Here is a 21,362-nt window from a genome sequence, read left to right as displayed (position 1 = left end):
GCGCTTTACATATCCAGTCATCCACCCATCCACACACTGGTGATGGCAAGCTACATTGTAGCCACAGCCACCCTGGGGCGCACTGACAGAGGCGAGGCTGCCGGACACTGGCGCCACCGGGCCCTCTGGCCACCACCAGTAGGCAACGGGTGAAGTGTCTTGCCCAAGGACACAACGACCGAGACTGTCCAAGCCGGGGCTCGAACCGGCTTGGACGGCAACCTTCCGGTTACAAGGCGAACTCCCAACTCTTGAGCCACAATCGCCCCTAGTTCAGGCTAGTAGCCTGAACCTAGTCAAGAAACACAAAAGACTCATGCCTTTGGGTTATTTACAAATTAAATTGGATTACTTTCTTAAGTGATTCAAAATGATACCTCAAATTCTTTACCAATGACACACACATCTGTTTAGAATGTAGCATTAAAAATGGTTCTCTTACATATGATCCCATATCTATCAAATTTAGATTTTGGTCTTATCTGACCTTTATTTAATAAAGGTAATGCCCCCAATTTTTTTTTGTTACAACAAGGTAATGGTGGGGCAATGATAATTGCATGATTGCATAATGATAATTTTCAGATCAAATTTTTATAATGAGGTAATTACAGGGAAAAATATTCATGCCGTACTGGAAATTGTTTCAAGGTCAGAAGATGTCAGTAGTAACCATGTTAAACAATAGATTTTAATGCTCACAAATTTTAAGTTTTGCCATTTCAGTTCTTTCAAAATTAATGGGATAATGTTAACCCAAATTTCTCATGAGAATATTTTGGGGACAATGTTAAAAGGAGAGAAACCGTGATTAAAAACGAAAAAAAACAAAAACAAAACTTGTTGATACCAACGTATTACCCTATTTTACCATATTAAGACTAATCCAAGCTGTGACCTCTTTTTTTTCCCATTCCTTTTCCTCTAATTTTCCAGTCTCATAAATAAACATACCCTGGATTGTTTCTGGGTGAGATCAGAACCCCAAAGGCAATTCATTCATGAAGGCAACCACCAGATTAGTCACATACTCTGGTCACATGTATCCCTGCTCTTTGATGAGGGCTATCTTGTGATCGACACAAACAGATCATCTCTGTTTTTAGGACGTCAAGTGAGGGACTGCTGTTTCCCTCATGATTTCAGACTCCAGTGCTCCTCTTCTTCTCTTCTTCTTTTTCTTCATGTGTCTTTGAACTTGTGCCAGGCCATGTGAAGATCACACTGGAGTGAAAGGGTGGGATAGGGATTTTTTTTTATGAAAAGCTATTGAGGTCAGGGAATGGGGAAAGTAGAGCAAAACCATGGTGATTACTTCTTGAAAATCCAAGACATCTTTTGGGATAGAGCTATGCATTTTTTAAAACGAAAAATCATGTGCTAAAAACAACAGCAAAAGCAGTTGAAGTGGGCTGTGAAGATTTGAAGTTATAAATTGTTTCGTTGCCTTAGGGGAACAAATGGTTCACAGGTTCACCAAAAAAAAAAATCTTCATAAGAATATAAAAGCGCTACTGTTAATGTTTATAATGTGGTTTTAACCATATCAGTGACTCTACACTACGATTTATTAAGTATGAGAGTGACTTTGCCAGTTTTATAACTACTCTGTTGTGTGATTTGGTAGAGGCACTCTTCCTTTGAATCCTTCCAACTTTCATTATGCCTGGATTTGATTCAGACAATACTATCCCCCAGAGGAGAAATCCTAATGACACCTGTGTAATCTTTTAAATGTCTCTGACTGTTGGGTAGATTGTCACAGAATCTGCTGCAAACATGCACAATGAATTTGGCAGCTCTCTAATTTTTCATCAGCACCATCTTCAAATCAACTTGTAAAAAACCTGTGGCATTCCCATCAGCTCAGCCAGACTTTTTTGGGGGGTAATTAGCAAATGTTAGCACACCCATAACTAAACTGATATGGTGAACTGAGTAAACATTAACTGATTTATGAATGCAACAAAACACACCTTAAATAACTTCAATGACACTGTTTATTTATCACCACTTGGTCTGTGTATGTATATGTGTGTGCAATTCTTTGCGCCGCACCATCTTTGATGTTCATATGTACTGTATTTGTGTATGCCTTCCCTGTATGATTGCAAAACCCTTCGATATCTTGCCGTGATAGCCCTCTGTCCTGTACATGATCAAGTGTTCTGTTAGTAAAAATACACAACAGGCCAAAACAACTCAACTGGTTCTTTGCTACACACAGCAAGGCCCAGCACCTGTAAGTGGTGAAAAGTAACAATCAAATAAGATCAACTTAATTCTTGGTTCATGTGAAGGGGTTTTCTGAAGCACTCTCCCTTCACTTTAATCATCTTGATTTTGTAGCACTTGGTTTTATTAGATTGAATGACGATATGAGGTGTAGAAACTAACCAATGGTTACACAGTTTTCAGAAAAAAGTATATTGTATGCGTATATATATATATATATAGTTATATATATAGATTTATATTCATTTATAAGCTTTTAAAATAGCACAGTAAACACTTTGCACACATGATAAAAACCACTGAATGTGTCTGATTGTTTATGTATAGGCCAATGGCATCAAGGGAACCACACCCTCATCAAAGGAAATTTCACTTTCTCTGCAGTCAGTCAGCTCAGGAAGGAACATCAGAACTGTTACTACTTCAGAAATGAGAACATTCATTTGTGTGTGTGTGTGTGTGTGTGTGTGCTTGTGTGTACGTGTGTGTGTTTTTTTATATAGATAAACTGAACGTGAGGCTAATGAGCTTCTTTTTCTACGCAGTGCTTTTGTTCAGAGCTCCTTCCTGAAGTGGCTTATCTGGAAAGATGATTGAACTCAGCGCTAGACCACATGTTCCTGTCTGTAATTGCAAGTTGGAATATTTTAGAGTTTGCACACTTTAACCACACAGAAAGAACAACAGAAACAAAAAAGAGAAGTTATATAAAGACAGTCAAGTCAAAAACCAGAGATACAGAATTTATAATACTTCACATTTTCTCTGCTTGCCCCTCTTTACCATGATTTTTTTTTTTTCATACCTGTACAACATCTGCTCTCTCTCTCCTCTAATTGTCTCTCACTTTCACTCTGGCAGTTTGTCTCCTTCCCGCAACACAGTCTCTGTACAGCTGGCTTAGTGGTGACCATAGAAATAGCTAAAGGGTTCCGTGTGACGTTGGTTGAAGTTTGTACAGAAACATTTGTTTTTTTTTTCTTTTTGTTTTTTTTTTCTTTATGTAAACAGGCACACACAAATTTCTAGAGGCTAACTCTTCAGTCAACAAAAACACCTCCTTGACTTAACCGTTCCCTCATCATCACACATGATTTGTATTCCTCCGTTTGTTTCAGTTCCTTTCCTCTGTCTGCTGATGACATTGTAATTTTCACATGGTCAAGAGTTTCGGCCCCGGTCTCAGTCCTGCTGAGAGAAATAAGGCCTTGGATTGCTCCTTTGATATCTAGAGGTTTACAGCTACTCAGTTTTTATTTCTCCTTTCCTCCCTCAGCAGACACAGCCAAGGCTTCGTTACAGTTCGCCACCCAAGATAATGAAGTTTAACCAAGGTTGCTGTTGTCCAGGTTGCCGTTTGTTTAGTTTTATTTCGCTGTCTCTAGCATCAGTGTTGGTGGTCTAGTAAAGGAATTCACGCTGTCTCCGACAGATCCACATGGAATGAGCTAGCAAATCCTTTTGCGGGCTGAAAAGACAGAGAACACACTCGTTAAGACAAATGACACCCTTTCCCTCGAGGCTTTTTAGTGACACAGGCGGCTCGAAATACCATCTCTTGAAGGATACGTGCCACAAAGGACGCTCTGTGAAGTTATTTATACACCCTAGAGGCTGGTTCTCACAGCATAATTGTAAAACTAATTTGGGAATTGGGTAAAAACATGTCTATCAGTGAAGATAAATGCTCCAAAATTTGGTGGCTACATGATGCATGCGTAGAAAATACACAGAGCACTAATTGATTCATTAATTATCTATAAATGGATCATTAAACATTTATAAATACTTTATCAAGACAACCCTGGTGATCAGAGTATTGCCATAGCAGCATAAGATGCTATTTTTAAAAGTAGAATATATTGCCTATTGTTTAATAAAGTCTCAGCTTCTGGGACTATTCTGATAGCCTATTTTCTTACAGAATGATGAACAGCAAAACCTTTGCTGTGGCACAGCGGGTCCATTTATTTCAACTGATAAGAAAAAATGGAGGTAACATCAAAAAAGTAAATTGAAATAAAATAAAGTTGTGAGTTTTGGACTGAGCGAATATGGAGCACATTTATCCTAACCCTGCAAGGCAGACGAGATGAGCAGACGCACAGGCAGCTATATTTGGAGCAAAACAAGCTCTAGCACCTAAAGGCTAAATACCAATTATTTTTCACACAGACCTGATGTGCAAGAAGAAGATTGCTTGCCTCTGTTAAGTCACAAACAAGAAAAAAGCAGGTTATGGTGCTCATCGTTTACCTGAGAGACAGCCCACAGTCAGCATGCAGTATCATGGAGGGTGGTGGTTAACATGATGGTGACTTGACTGGAAATGACTTCTCTACTGAATGTGTATATCAAATCCATTCTCTACTCTTAGAGCTAATAGAATATTCATGTAATGTGGGAGCCTGGAAAGCAATTGAAGGTGCTAAGAAGTGTCCAGCCATCCTTTTTTTCCCCTTGCTTTCCTTAGAAATGCAAACTGGAAACTGAAGTCTGATTTTTAGTGGTTCAGGGATTATCAATATGTTTCTTTTGCCAAATTAAACTTACTTTATACTGCAATAGTTTCCTGCCTTCTTGCAGAAAACTTGTGTACGTGACATTACCAACTGAAATAGTTTGACCTCATTGTTGACAGCCCATCTCACCCACTCTTCTTTATGTCATGTATTGATCCACAAGCAAGCAAGTATAGATACTCAACAGTTCCTTTGTAGAACAAAATGGACTTCCGTCCTTGTGAAGAAGAAGAAGCAGCAGCGTGGGTTGTATTTCACCTTTTGAGCTATTCAGTAAGGAAGTCATCATGCTCGAGCAAAACCAATGTTGAGCAAATGGAAAAATATGTCCTCTACATCATGAGATGATCTGTCTTTTGTTTGCTCTTTGCATGCTCTAATCACACAATGTAGATATGTGGAAACATGACGTGTGCTTGTTTTGACAACCTTTACTTGTATGAGCATCAGATAAAAAGGATTTTGAGGGGAGAATTTGGAAAAAAAGGAAAAAGAAAGGGGCAACAGCAAATTACCACAAGTCCAATTCATTTTTTTATTATTATTTTAGAATAAGTCACATAATTACAAGCAGCATTTAGGGTTAGGATGAGGTTGATTAAAAATTTAAGTGTCTTTTGGAGAAGGACAGTTAGAAATAGTTTTTTTTTACAATTTTACAATTGATAAAATTAATGATAATTTACAAAAAAATTAAAAAAATAAAAAAACTTAACAGAACGATATAACAAAAGATAAAGCCGTAATTTTAAACTCCTTAATAAAAGAAGAAATAAAAGTTGATGAACATCATTAAAAAAGTCCAGATCAGAATCAAGAGGCAGATTCATTGTCCCCTCCTTTAGTATCTGTACTGGACCAGACCAAAGTCATAGGGTCCCAGGGACCTTTCATACTGATACTCACAGAGAAAGGTGGGTTTGTATGGTAGGGTCCCCCTATCATACTCTTTCCTCTCTAGCGTGCTGGAGCTGTACTGCTGTTGCTGCTGATGGAGATGATGGTGAAGGCTGTGGTGTGACTGTGACCTTTGGCCGTCCTTGCCAAAGGTGGAGAATGACCTATCGTTGGACGAGGCAGTGGACGAGGTCATGGTGAGTTGGTCGGAGAGGTTGACAGAGGAGGGTACCTCAGTGTCGGGCAGTGTGGCATCCATGCCGGGGACATGCAGATTGCTACGGTAGTCCGGCCCCTGACGCCCATCTGATGGCACAAAGGATGGCATCCAGCAGCGGTCGGAGTGACCCAGGGCCTTGCACTCTTCTGTACAGTTGGAGAACAGGTCAGTGCCTATAGAGAGCATTCAGAGAGAGGATGCCAAGTGCGAATGAAGAAAGCACAAATGGAAAGCCAGAAATGTTGATGGAGGACAATAAGTAAGAAAAAAGGAATGGGGTCATGATAAAAGAAGCAGTACAAATATTTGGAGTGGAAAGGGGAGATGGAGGGAGAGATGAGTGAAAGAAGAAGAGAGAACACAAGTTAGCAATCATTTGCCAATGTCGCAAGCAGAAAAAGTGCTGCAAAAGCTATTCATCACAGAGACAAGGCCAACATTGATGAAGCGAATTGTTTGTTTTCCTCCTCACCCCATTCATTCCGAATGAAATGTGCAATCAAAGTGATGTGGTGTTGAGAAAACATTTCAACCCCCCCACCCCCCGACATCAACATCCTCAGTCTCACAATTGATTTTGAAACGCCAGGAGACAAAATGCGAATCTATATCCCTTCGTCTGTACACAAAAAACGATAATTATGTTAAGAAATGTGCCACAAAACCAACAAAATAGTCACTGGCTACATAACCACACTCTAATGTCAATCATCCCTATACCAACCGACAAAGTGTGTAATTGGCACACAGCTTCTGCCAAAAACAAAAGACCACATAAAAAAGATCAAATCAACATCTGAAATGATATAATAGAGTGTCAAACACACTCGCGCATAAACACCAAGCATGAAGGAAGTACCAGTTGTGTTAATTAAACTGTCTCTGTGTCAGAGTGTGTGTGTGCTCATGTGCATAGTGGATTGTAGTTTTCCCGGCTCTCCAGTGAAATGTGGATGGTTTAGGAAAGCCTTCAAATGGCGCGATCAAAGCAGGAGATGATCGGTTTTGGGTGAGAAGAGGAAAGAGATCTGTTTCATAAGGAAAGGGAAAAAAAGAGCAAGGGAAAGAAAGTGGGCGATAATTCCCTGTGGCTGAGTGGGTTTCAGATCTATTCTACTGATCCATTCAACTGATAGTGTCTCTATTGCTCCATTACTAACACTACACATGTACACACACAAACAAAATAATGTTAGAGAAAAAGCAGAGATGCTAGACTCTTTTCATATTTTTTGAGAGAGTGGGGGTGTGTGGGAGAGTCTGTATAGTCAGTAGTGATCAGTGCAGTCATGTCAACGAATAAATGTGTTAATATTATCTGCCGTCTACATAGCATGTTTTTTTCTGCCATTTCCACAACCTGTCATGGATTACAGATCATTTGAACCTATACATTATTTTCTAAAAGACGAGAAATGAGTACAGAAGAAAGTATCCATAAGGTTCATATTGTTAGTTAAGTTTTGTTTGTTCTGTCTGGTAGATTGCAACTGCTCTGCTGTTTGTTACAAATAAATAAATAAATAAACAAAATTAAGTTGCCCTGTTTCCATGTGTTCAATATAATGATCTGAGCAATCATCAGCAACAAAAGGTACAACCCGCACTTTCTGAACTTATTTTGGTGACCTCGCAGGCTATATGCATACTTGCAGATGTTAGTCAAGGCAAAAAAAGCACTTGTACCTCCTTCTCATGTTTATCAAATTAAAATAAATTAATTGTAGTTCTAGTTAATGTTCTTCTGAACAATGCTAGACTAAATCTTAAGTGCACAAATAATGCAATAAAGCTGATTCCCTTGTTGTGGAGACAGAATACAGTATCTTTCATCATCTGGAAAGCATTATGTAGGCTTAATGCATTAATAATAAAGCTGAGATTTAGGTAGGATTTTTTTGTCTGTCATTTTTATGTTAAGTGGGATAACTGGTTTCACTGTTTATGGATGCATTTATTTATTTATGTATTTATTTATTGAACTGCAACTAAGGTAATCCTTGAAAATACTGAAGACGGGGAAAAAGGCTAAAAAATGATGAGATGAGAACAGCCAGTAAACGGTTACGTATTTCGAAATAATCTTAAAATTAATTCAATCTAATTTGATGCAAATTATTAAACATACAACAAAAACATTATTGTAGTTTTGACTCTGTTGTGTTATACAGTTATTTTAATAGTAAATATTGACTACTGCACATGTAAATAACACAGCAATATCAGTCTTTATATTGTCAGAAACACCACTACAACAGAGCCCATTTCCTTCTATTTGTGCGCGTCGTGTGACTCTAATCTTGCTAATTCATGCCTCATGGGGAGCAAGAGAGGCACAAGACTGTGCAGTGACCAGAGAGCTACAGACAACAAGGGCCAAGCAGACTGGGGGGAGTCACAGATTTCAGAAACAGAGACAGCAGGCGGGCGAAACGGCAAGACTGCAGGAACCATAAGGAATGAGAGGGGAAACCTGGGCGATCGCAGATGGAAAGAGCAATGGCCAGAAAAGACAAGGGAGACCCAAACCTTACAGATGGAGATGGGAAAAGGGCTAGAGAGAGGTGGGCTGAGTTGGAGGCTGGCTTTGATTTACCAGAAACAGCGTTACAAATGTCCAATTAAACATTAGCTTTCATGTGCTTCAACCCTATTTCACAAATATTTTTTAAACATTCATTCAGATGCCACTTTTCTAATTCTAATTATTCAAGGCTGTGTGGAGCAGCTGCCTTATCCGAGTTTAAATAGTTTAAAAATAGATACGTGTTAGCTGACAAGTTCTTTGTTTAGTATTTTACCTTACATATTTTGTTTGATTGCGAAAGATTTAAAGACATGAGATATGTTTTTAGTTTGTATACACTGTCTGGTTTGATTGCCCCATGAGTAAGCACGAGTCACAGGTTTTTGCTGCCAAAGGGTGCATTTGTTTTTTTATCATAGGAGGGATGTGGCTCAGTGGCAGCACAAACCGAATCGATGGAGAAGAAAATGAAGAATCTCTCAATTCCATCAGGACTAGTCCAGGAAAAGCTGCTCCAGGAGATATTTGTAATGCTGATTCCATTTTTGAGTGGCGTTTACTTCAATTTACCCTCCAATTCACCCCAAGAACTAATGTATATTTATGGTGTCTTTAAAGGCTGGGTGCATATAAATTATGGTATTTCTGTTAATTCCCACTTTTATATTTGCCCTTTAACCTTTTAATGGACTATTCAGATATGTCTCTTCTCACACGTGAAGGGCGTTGACCTCAGGCCACTTTCTGTCATTTCTGAGGTATTGTGTGGATAAAGAAATTGGGTGTCATAATGCATGCATATATACATTCTTAAATGTATAAACAAACGAGCAGGAAGACTGAAGCACAGGTGCGTAAACCAGACATATATTTGGCAGAAACCACATGATACCCACACCTGCATACCAATAAAAAGTTAATACTGAAGGATTATAAGAGAAAAGGTCTGTTTGTTCCGTATTTCTCATTTCTCAGTTCGCATTGTACTCTGGAGATGATGTAAAAATATAGTCTGCTCTGCATTGTTTACCATATATCAGGCTGAAAGTCGTGTCACAGCTTCCGAAGTGCTCAGTGATTTTTTTGCCCGCCAACTCACTCTTGAAAAATGACAACGTGAACACGTATGTTTGCAAACACACATACATGCTTGAAATACTCCATTAATACAGAGATATGTAAATTTACATGAGTAAACAGACAGGGCATGCATACATGACACCAAGTAGCTGTTGATCCCCGTGAAGCACCTTTTCCTCCTCAGGCAGGAAGAAAAACAACAACCAAAACAGTGACTGGCAATGACAGGCCCTGCCAGCAGCCCTATCTCTCATTGTGACCTCATCAGGCAGGAAGAACACACATACGCACTCTCACATGCGCATGCAGGAGACAATGTAAACGATGCTACACAATAAAAACGTGATCTACTTGCTAATAAGCAATCAGCACTTCCGTTCTTTTTTCTTTTCCTTTTTTCCCCCATTACAACTCTGCATGTTTCTGAAATCCCTTGTTGGTGTGATTTGACTAATTGCGCTGTCTGACATACATCCAGCAACAGGGAGCGGGGAAATGAAGGAAAACAATTTCTCAGGAAAACCTAGTCTCTAGCCTCTAGTTTGAATTCATTTTGCGGGTTTACACTTAGATTTGCAGTCTCTCATTCTCTATTAGTCCCTATGAGTTTATTTCCTTTCGTCCTCTGTCTCTCATTATTTTCTGTCACATGTAATTCTCCTTCTTTCCTCTCCTTGCCTGTTGCTTTTTCTCTCCTTATTTTGTTTTCTCCACCCTTAAAAAAAGAGCACTCCTAATCCCCCAGGTGGAGGGTGTCTTCTATCCATACCTCTGTTTTTCATCTTGTCCTCCACTGCTCCAGAGAGAATACAGACACAAAACATCAATATTTGGACAGCAGCAGCGTACGGCAGGGGAGTAGCAGAGCTTCCTTACATGAGTTGGCCAGAGAGGCTGTGATGAGTAAACCAGAGACCTCCCAGGGCCAAAACAGAACAAGATGGCTCTCACAATTCTAGACGTAATGACAGACAGAAAAGACTGTTCCTAGCTACCATTTTCAATGTTTGTTAGGCAGCAACTAGGCTGGGATGGAGAGCCAAGATGGCCCCTCCTGTAACAGTCACTGCTTGATTAACATCACCCTTTAGATCATACGTGCAAAGGGACAGGTTGTATGATTTGGACCTTTGTTGAATGCCAAGAATTACAGTGTATAGCTATAACTATTCTTTGACATGAAAACTTCTGACAGCATCGTTGTACAAAATTCTGATTTATTACTACTTAGCTTTTCTTTTCTTATTTCTGGCCTTCAGATGTTATTATAAAATTGCACTCAGAGACTATTGTTTCTAATATTTTGCCTAATCTATGTATCGTGACGTCCTACTCTTTTTTAAATAGGTTTATTCAGGCAAGCTAGACCAGATCTTCAGTGACATTAATTTTCTGGAGAGAAAATGTGTGTTACTCATGGCCAAAGCATGTTTATGACTCCCCCAGAGTTTTCAAATAGTCTTAAGGCCTTACCTTTTACTTCGAATTTTTCAATGCCTCATGTGAGGAAAAATGAATACAATACTCTTTCACTTTTGATCTTGAGTTTTTAACGGATTCAAGGTATCTGTCCATGTACAGGCACTACAGCCATACTTGTGTCCTCTTTATTCAATCACTTCAGGGTTAAAAACACATTCAGTTTATTCAAAAGCCATAGCCTATTTATACTGAAGAGGGTATTCATCAAGGTGCTGAAGTTGTTTGAGTGTATTAGTAATCACTGCAGGACATGTTCCTATTGTGGTTTCTTTTTCACACAGAGAATCCTCTTCCATCTACCTTAGCCACGTTACAAAGAGGTCATTCAAAATGGAAACTGTTTAAGTGCTTACTCAGAGATAAGAAAGACATCTTGCAGGAATCTGAGCAATCTCGTCAATTAGTTAATCAAACTGATTGCCAGAACTCTCTTTTATCTTTCTCTGCTCTGATTTGTATCGACTATTTTGGAATTCAACAAATGAGTCGTGTTAGTAGAAGAGATGCCATGTCCGTCTATTTCAGGTAGAACGCAAAGTATTTTTTTTTTATGAGAAAATGTTTTTTTTTTTTATTCTGTTTCCTGCAGAAGATTTTGCAGCGAGCTCTTTTCAAATTCTTCAACTTCAAAGGCAATAAGTGTGGATCTACCAACACGTTCTCACTCCCAAAGCGTAACATTTTAGGCTAGGTGACAAATCGTCAACATATTACGTTTTCGGCTACCCACCACGTTCCTAAATGACGACCTTGGAAAAATGAGGAAATATGAGAACCGTCTGGACTCAATCTACACATGTGCGCTCTTTTTCTTCAAATCGCTTAGAAACACGCTATTTAACGTCATTAAAGTCCTGGTTAAGGTCACGAATAAGGTTATGGTTCGGGCTAGGGATAAGGTTAGGTTTAGGGCTGGAATACAGGGCTGGAACGTCTATTACCGCGGGAGCGTCATTGCACTGGATTTCAGCCATAACCCGCCGCGTACCATAAGAACGCCGAAGGTCTCCTTTTGCGTTCCACAGGAACGCAGCGGGACGTGACAAAACGTCGGCATGTTACGCCTCGGGAGTGAGAACGGGCTGGGATCTACGCAATGATTTCACCAAACTTCCATCATGCCATCTTCGTTCAGAGGTTGCACATTTAAGAAAGTGTTCTGCTGTCATTGTTTCTTGTTAAAAGAGCCGTTCCTTAAGAACAGTGATTTTAAGCACAAAATTGCTAAACATTTGCTGATTCCAGTGTTGTTGCTTGTTTTATATGATAGTAAACTACATATCCTTTGGACTGGTGGTCAAGACAAACAAGCAATTTTGTAACAATGTTTTTAGGCATTAAACCATTTAGAGCTTTGAAATGATTTCAGTCAGAAATTAAACTAAACGAATGATGAAAAGCATGATGCACAGCCAACTGATGACACAATAATTGTTAATTGCAGCCTTTGTCTGGTGTTACTATTTTAACTACTGACTTGAAAAGGTTTTCATGAGTGAAAGCTTTTCGGTTATGACTGTTTGCCTTTTGTTTGTCATTTTCACCTAAGCAAAAGAAATGTCTTCCGAATGCATTTGTGTATTTTCTTCCCCTCAACTCCTCTTTGTTCGACTTTCCTTTATGCAAGCTTTTAAACTAAAACTCGAGATGTTCTCTTAATCATCTCACAGATTGCATTTGTTTGTTTATGACATTCTTTTGGCATAAATCTATATTTCTATACAAACCAGTTGCCCTTTAGTGTCTGGGACAATGAGAGAAGGTGGTATCAAAACACTGTGTGCTAAATTCCTCTGACAGCTTACTGACATGGGAAACTGCAACACTGTGGCCGCCACTAATTCATAATCAGCCATCTAATACACCGTTGCCACAGTGATTTAATTGTCTCATTTGTCACGGCTGTTGTTCTCACCATAACAAACGTCATGATAATGATCATTTCCAGTCTCCCACCCGTCACACAGTCTTCCACAGCTGATCGAATGTTTCTGTGAAGCCAATTTTTTTCCCTGATGAATATTTTATCTTCTCTTAAGTGTCACCTTTTTTTCTTACGTTCACTCACTCCTGTTGTCACCTCCAATTTAGATGATGGGAGAGCAGTGTATAATTTGGGAAAAAGAAGACTTGGGATATAAAAGGTGTGGCAGTCAGTCAATAGTGCTTCAGCTGTTGATGAACCAGTGCCTCACTGCAGACACGCTGCTTTGAGAAAAAGCCATTTGCCCACTTTTTAAAGGTATCTGGTGGCTCACAGGCAGTGTCCCTTTGATTTAAAACCACGTCAGGAGACTTATTTTCTAAAGTGTCAGCCGAGCGGCCGAGCGGAAAGCTAAGGCAGGTGTAGTTGATGATATGCCAACTGGAAATGGTTTTCCCTTGATTTGAAATATTCTGAGGTGCACAAAAAGGGAGAGTGTGCTGTGCGGTCCCATGAGGAAACCTTGCCTCTAACCCTCCTTTGATAATTGCTATGCAAAGGATCTAGAAATGAATTACTGATCAGCCGAGTGTTGCGGAGAGCCAACGTGTGGGGGAGACAGAATGAAGGATGAGACCCTGCCACAAACCCAAGAAAAGAATATGTGTGTGTCAGGCAAACGCATGCACACACAGAACGCCAGCATATGAAGTGTTATCTAGGCATAGTCATGTCAAACACACACACATATATATGTATATATATATATATATATATATATATATATATATATATATATGTGTGTGTGTGTGTGTGTGTGTGTTCACAGCCAAACATAGGGTTGTGAACACAGGTTCTCAAGAAACACATAAAAGTACATCAAGTCAGTATAAAGTCATCATGGCTCAGGCTTTAGCCGTCTGGCTTTCTACTCGCACTAAACACAAAACTCATACAGGAAACAGCACATAATAACACAACTAAACTTACAGAAGCATGCAATCCACATAAGACAACCAACAGCATTCCTGTCCTTGTATATTATTAAGTAACACAGAGAAAAACAGAGACACAAATGAGCAGTATGTACACCTATATAGAGAAAATATATATAGATGGCAAAGTGCCAACTGCTTTCCTCTTAAACTGAATCTCATTTAAGCTTCACACAGCACCGTCTCAGAGGAGAAAGCCGTTTCAATACAGACATCATCACTGAGCCTTGTGTTCTACACAGCACACACACAAGCAGATTCAATGCAGGTATCATGTATACACCTACATATTAAATCAGACAATGGTATACCTTTACACCTACACAGACACCCACTCCATCTGGTTTTGTTTACAGAAGTCTGAGAAACTCAAGTGTCCCTCTTTCCAAAATACCAGTCGTGTGATATTACCTCCCATGGAGTGTTAAGCTGTTCCCTTCTAAATCCAACATGCGGACCAAATGTTGGTTTCCTGGTATGAAATACAGAGTACAGCACCAACTGTGTACACTCCCAGACCAGTGCCAAATGAGGTTTCTAGGAGCCAAATAAAGCTGAAGAAACATGTTACCGATTCAAAAATGTAGGTCTGTAACTATACTAGCAAATCGTCACAAAGGAATTCAAGACAATTTTCCACATAAAATAAGTGTTAAAGTACAGTCTCAGACTTGTCCAGGATCATGTTAGGACTTATTCCTTTCTGAAGTTTCCGGCTACTGGCTAGCAGAATATCTTGAGACATATATCACATATTTATACATCCAATGTTCCTTGTTGTCTTTTTTTTTTTTTTTTTTTTTGAAATCTTATCTGCTGGTTAACATTGGGCAAAATGCTTGAAAAACAGCCAAATGCTACATGCATTCCAACAAGAGGTGTATGTTTAAGCAAACCCATTAATCGTTTCACAAGGGTTTTTTTCTGATAAAAAAAAATAAGTGAGTTTTGGATTTATTCCAATCCTGTATTTCAGTCTCGCACAGTTTGACCTTCCCAGCCTGTTTCATGAGCGAGGGCAGAGAGTGACACTACCACTGCTGCATACTGGCTCTCTATTTTGGCTTCGTTCATTAATAATGTCAAACACAGGAGAGCCTAATGAGGGACCATTCACTATCCTACAACACCTATCTGATCTTTTCTATTTGTATTCCCAGCATTGATATGATATTTGGCTGGCTCCCGTCTAGACAGGGGTCTTACACGCGTCGTGTGGAACAATCCCTCAGAAGGAAAGGGCAGTTCAATATGAAATGAGATTTTGTATTGCTCCACTTTTTGCCTGACTCCACTTTGATCAATAAACAGGTAAAAACCTAATAGAATTTTAGATAGAACAAGGCTAGCCTTATGATAAGACCTAAAGACATGTCTAAAGAAATCTGCGTTGTTTTAAAGTGTAAAAGAGAAATGAGTGAGTAAACAGACCTGAAGTGTGAGTGTAGGTGGGGAAATGTTACCTAATCCTGATATTTTACCTTTATTTTAGCTGTAAAAGCTACAAAAAAATGCAAAACGTACTAATTTTTTTTGATAAGCAGAATCTATACATCAAAGGTAGTACAACACCCCAAGTGTAATGCTGATTGAAATGCTTCTCATTATATCAATTTAGCTTTAATGCCTTTCATTTCACTTCAGTGAGGATATTGATTTGTGCCACCAAAGCACTATAGGCCTCACACTGCCTTAGTGCCATTTGCTGTCCTTTCAGCACCACTTCATGCTGAAACAGCAGCAGACTTAAAACGAGAGAAGTCGGAATGCAAGGAAGGAAGAAAGAGAAGAGATTTCCTCCCAAATGTCCCTCCTTTTCACCCGGCTGTGAAATGTAATCAACACCTCTGGGGCCCAGTTCGTGCCAGCAAGCAACCTCGGAGTCTAGGCCTTCGCACTCTCTCAAATTAAGGAAATTAAAAGTCACCGGTCCGCACCAACAATTCAGCATTATCCCATTCACAATAACAAACACACGCTATTGAAACAGATCAGGGTAGGGTGTGTGAGGGCTAATATGTTGGTGTAATTATGTGGGGTAACTCACCGGCTGAATGACCCCGGTTTGTGGCATCGTGGTCACTGTCACCCTGTTCGCTGTCACCGTGACCACTGTCTTTGGAGCTAACAATATCTGCTTCTTGAAATGCCGAACTAAAAGAGGCAGTGGGGAGGGCAGAGAGTTGAGGTATGAAAATAGTAATAGGGCAGAAGGAGAGAGGTTGAGACAGGGAAGCAGGAGACGAAGAGAGAAGCCAGGATTAAAAGGGAAAGGAGAAGGAGTGGGAGAGTCAGAAATCAACACCACGTTAATATAGTCACGGTGGCCATCAAGAGTCTAAATTGGATGTTACACATGGCATGTAATGAAATCCAGCATTAGAGCTTTAATAGACGCTACTCCGTCAGTTATGGGACTGATGCCAAATTGAAGATGAGTGTTATGGATACACTGGGAACAGTGTAGCCTCTCAACGCCACAATTAAGGATGCAGAATATATGGGATTCACACTGATGGTTGTAATATTCATTTTTATAGACATATGAATAGGTTGTGGCTCCATGAGGCATATTGAATGTTACAGGTCTTCTGATGGTGGATTGTGTGTGGCTCTTTAGGCGCTGTGATTTGGCGATGTTTCAGTGTCTGTGCATGTGTCGCTAAATGTGTGCTTTTCACTACCTGTTGACACGTCTGGGTCTGTCCACAAGATAGCTGAGTTCTGCTCGTTGGTGTTTTGTCTAGAAAACCCACAGACAACATTGGTCACATGTGATGCCGAATAAACAGAGGAGAGAGACATACGTTTCAAAATAAGAGAAGCATTTAAAAACATGTATGGATACACTTGATGTCAACGTGTAACTGTGTAGAATAAGTTGTGGCTATGTGAGGCGGGGTACCGACGGTGCGCGCATCCACTTGGTGAGTGAGTGGGCGAGAGGAGACGAGAGTAGGGGAGAGTAGGTTAGGGAGGCGATTGAATGCGTAAATGATTGAGCCGCGCGATGCTGAAACTGAACAACCTTTGTTCACCGTGCTGCCGTGCTGGGTTGTGCACGGAATACTTAACGCACAGAAAAGGCAAGGCTGTGACTGGCTGTCTGGCTCCAGTCCAGCCAAACCGCAATCAACAAAAAGCCCCAACTCCACAGCTCCGCTGGCAGAACGCACAGACTGAGCACATCAAGTCTATTGAAGCCGCTGGTCTCATATCTTCTTATAGATTCTTATATTTGCCACGCAAACTTTATAGCGTCCTGGGGACATGTGCAGTATTTTGTTTATTTATTTTTTAAAAGATCCACTGTTAGGGAAAGATTCTGGCGTTGCTAAACCAGCAGAACGAAACGCTCTCCGGGCGATTTTTTAATTTTTTTTGCACATTATAGTGCTTTATTGATGACATACTCCCTTCTGTGTAATTAAAAAAAAATTATTTGTTTGAATGACCAATATAAGTTCCACAACTCTCCAATGTGTAGCCTAAAATTTATTAATTATTAAAATACATTTGTAAAATTCACAAATTACACTGTAGGCCCTTAAGTTGGAACTGGTTAATATGTGCGTCAAATTAAATCGTTTTTACTGAATAAAGAATAAACATTAAATAAAACCCGTTTTTCAACTTGGTGGTCTAAAGAAATTGGCAAGTAAAGAAAAATATCTGGCGCACTCAACTTTTTCACAGCAATCTGTTGCAAAAAAAAAAAAGACTACCAGATTTAAAAACTGACATGTCCAGTCACCATTAAGCATGACAGCGGTTAAAGGCCACTAAGCACAACAGCCAATGGCACATTCCTTTATAAGTCTTTTGAGAGAGTTTGACATCAGAACAGCTTTTCATGTCTAAAAACTGGGTTAACTGTTGAAATTGGGGTTTTGTGCTCTTTTGATGCAGCTCAAAATGTAGCCCAGAGAGACTACTAATGCTGATTCAGGCCTCTCTTACCTCATTAGACAGGATGCTGCCATTAGATATGATGTCCGGCTGTTGGTCACTGTAACCAGTGACTATGGCGCCGCAGGGGTTGGTGTGATCTGTGTCAGTGCTGCGAGAGGGGCTGCATGGTTTCAGAAACATCAGATCCGTTTTGGCAGATTCCGGTGTCAGACACACCTGGTAGCAGTAGGAATTTTGGTTTTGGTGATGGTGGGAGCCGAACCCCCCTCCTACGCCGCCTACACCAGACTCCTCCACGGGCACCTGCCCCACGGGCCCGACTCCTGACGTTACATTGGTGCTCTGAACTAACATGATGTCGGATTTACTTAGCTTTTTCTGTTTACGGCCACGAGCCTGCCTGCTGCAACACGAGCCACAGCACAGGCAGCAGTCACCAGCAAGCAGGCACGTGTATATGTTGAGCTTCTTGTCCTTTTGGCAGCGCACGGCCAGCACGATCATGGCCAGGAGGAAGATAAAAGAAACAGAGCCCAGGGCAATGATGAGAATTAGGGTGAGGTCAAGGGAGGTCTCTTTTGTCTTGGAAGCTGAGCCGCGATCGACACCGCGGCCTTCAGTCACGCTGTCCACTAAAATTACACTCACACTGGCAGAGGAGGACAGAGGTGGCTGCCCGTGGTCCCTCACTTCGATCAGCAGGTCATAGTAGCCCTGGGGATCCCGTTTGGGAGATATCCTGCGGGCTGTTCGTAATTCCCCTGTCCTCCAGTCCATGCGGAACATTCCCATCTCGTTGCCCCGTAGGATGCTATATGACAGGCGTGCGTTCTCTCCATCATCTGCATCCATGGCCACAATGCGCGTCACTAGATAGCCTGGTTCTGCAGAGCGTGGCAGGTGCTCTTTGGCTGTGCCGTTTTTGCCGATAGGGGCTATCACAGTAGGAGCGTTGTCATTTTGGTCAACTATGATCACATTTACAGTAGCGTTAGAGAAGAGCTCGGGAGCACCTGAGTCCTTAGCCTGGACCATGAAACTGAACTCCTTCAGCTGCTCGTAATCAAAAGAGCGTAGTGCGTAAAGGTAGCCAGTGTCCTGATTTATTGACACATACGTGTCCACGGACATGCCCTGTATGTCACACTCCAATATGGAGTAGGTAATAAGAGCATTTTGTCCTACATCGGGGTCCAAAGCGCTCACAGCGTGAATGAAAGCACCGGGCACGTTATTCTCAGTCACATATACATCATAAACAGCCTGCGTAAATCGGGGCGCGTTGTCATTCTCGTCGGAGACGTGCACTTTAATTGACTTGCTGGTAGCCAGGGAAGGCTGACCTTTGTCTTTAGCCACCACGGTTATGGTGTATGAATCTGTGTTCTCTCTGTCCAACGGTCCGTCTGTCACAATGGTGTAATAGTTTTTAAAGGAAGATTTCAGCTTAAAAGGAACATCCCCTAAAATTTCACAGCTCATTTGTCCATTCTCATCAGAATCCCTGTCCGAGACGCTAAAAAGTGCGATCACGGTGCCCGGGGCGTCCTGCTCGCTCACAGATTCAGTCACAGTGCTGAAACCGATCTCCGGTGTGTTGTCGTTCACGTCCACGAGTTTGACAAGCACTTTGCAGTGCGCGGGGACCGCATTAGCTCCCAGATCTTTAGCCTGAACATAGATCTGGTGCGTGACACTCTCTTCATAGTCCACCTCACCCGCTACCTCTATCCTACCCGTTCTGGCATCAATGTTGAATAATTCCTTTATCCGCGGTGTGTTATGATTGCTAAAAGAATAAACGATCTCTCCGTTTTGTCCCTCATCAACATCAGTAGCATTGAGCTGAATCACGAGAGTGCCCACGGGTGAGTTTTCCCGCAGATTAACCGTGTACACGGACTGGTCAAACGTGGGCGCGTTGTCGTTAGAGTCCAGAACTTTAACGACCAAGAGAGCTGTCCCGGTCCGCTGCGGGATGCCCCCATCCACAGCCGTCAGCACATAGCGGTGCACTGCCTGCTGCTCTCTGTCCAGCGGTTTCTCCAATACCAGCTCCGCAAACTTGTTCCCGTCGCTCTGTGTCTGCACGTCAAGGTAAAAATAGTTGTTATTCGTTATGGCATATGTACTGAGCGCGTTTGTGCCAACGTCAGGGTCGAAGGCGTTCTCCACCGGGAAACGGGTCCCGGGAATAGCGCTTTCCGAGATTTCCACAGAAATGTCTGTTTCAGGAAATCTGGGTGGATTGTCGTTGATATCCATCACCTCAATCTCCACGCGAAAGAGCTCCAATGGATTTTCCAGAAACACCTCCAGGTGCAATAGGCACTGGGTGGTCTGCTTACAAATTTGTTCCCGGTCAATTTTTTCCTTCACCACGAGCGCACCGTTCTCTAAGTTCACCTCCAGATAAGGTGTCCGTGAACTAGGCACAGTCTGAAAGTGGCGAGCGGAAAGTTTGGTAATGTCCAGCCCCAAATCCTCTGCAATATTCCCAACCACAGAGCCCGGTTCCTGCTCCTCTGGCACCGTGTAGCGTAGCTGAGAGGCAGCTCCATCCAGAGTGGAGAGCAGGAATATTAACCAAATCATCTCCTCTGCCTCTGTCCAAGTGCACTTCAAAACGGAAAAAAATAAATGTTATTCCCTCTTCTCACAAGAAATGAGCATTTCCCATTTTCTCTGTCCGTAAAAGGGCAGTGAAATAAACAGCAACAAGGCTGCACGACTTTGAAATTCCTCTCCTCTGCCTCAGGTCAGTGGAACATTGTGTCGTTTCAGCTGTGAGAAGCACAGCCATTTGATCCGAGCTTCTCTGTTTTAATCAATTCAGCACCGGTCTGTGAGTTTTGGCGTCAGCGCAAACATTGCAGGCTGGAGCCAGGACGCATAGCCAACTCATAGCCTCTGCACAGAACAGACTGCCCCTTCTTCACAGGAAAAAAGTCACAAAACAAAACAGGAAATTCCACACCAGCAGAGAAAGAACGCAAAAAGTCCTATTTATGCACAACCGAAATCAGCAACAAATATAACTTCTAAAGAAAGCCAGGCGAATAACACGACTTTCTCCCTATCTTTCTCTATGAGGATGTAATCACTGCGCCTAAGCGCTCAAAGCGGATGATGTTCTCAGCTCGGCTTCTGTAAAGCAAGTGTGAGCAGCGAGGTTGGTTTTGCGCACAGCTCCTTTCCCCACCAGCCAATGATATTCTCAAACAGCGGGTGTAATGGCACCTGATTGGGGCTCCGCAACGCCAGCCAGAGAACACATCGGACCCTCATAACAAAACCAGTTAAGTGCCGCTGCGCTCCTCTCCTCTCCTCTCCTCCCCTCTTTCCTCCAGGCCCAGCCTCAGTTGTAGCAGGGAAATTAAATGTTTTACACATCCAGTGAATTAAGAAAGTTGAATAATAGTGGGTGCTAGTTGGCGTTGGCGGGGCTGTGTAGATAAAACTGAAGCTTCCGTCGAAATAGTGGATTTTTTGAAAAGTTTTTTAACCTTATTCTTATTACTATCATGAGGATTCCTTTTTTGTTCCAATATAACAAATATCTCACAAC

General features: G+C 41.3%; 1 protein-coding gene across 2 annotated transcripts; it reads right to left on the bottom strand.

Moving 5' to 3' along the window:
* Nucleotides 1-1,982: 1,982 nt before the first annotated feature.
* pcdh10a (protocadherin 10a) lies at nucleotides 1,983-20,947 on the bottom strand. Of its 2 annotated transcripts, none has more exons than XM_006790587.3 (5): nucleotides 17,843-20,947; nucleotides 16,567-16,625; nucleotides 15,930-16,036; nucleotides 5,664-6,047; nucleotides 1,983-3,703 (listed from the first exon to the last, which is right to left on the bottom strand). In XM_006790587.3, exons 1-5 carry the CDS (start codon nucleotides 20,387-20,389, stop codon nucleotides 3,684-3,686), a joined length of 3,117 nt encoding a protein of 1,038 aa, XP_006790650.1. In that variant the 5' UTR covers nucleotides 20,390-20,947; the 3' UTR covers nucleotides 1,983-3,683. The 2 variants fall into 2 exon arrangements, with proteins under 2 accessions (XP_006790650.1, XP_006790651.1); XM_006790588.3 differs by having other exon boundaries at nucleotides 5,887-6,047.
* Between the last annotated feature and the right edge of the window lie 415 nt (nucleotides 20,948-21,362).

The sequence above is a fragment of the Neolamprologus brichardi genome, chromosome 6, assembly GCF_056152115.1.
Source record: "Neolamprologus brichardi isolate AB-2024 chromosome 6, ASM5615211v1, whole genome shotgun sequence".
Lineage (NCBI taxonomy): Eukaryota > Metazoa > Chordata > Actinopteri > Cichliformes > Cichlidae > Neolamprologus > Neolamprologus brichardi.
Note: the sequence above shows the minus strand (reverse complement) of the source record. Positions and strands in the feature narration are given on the sequence as shown.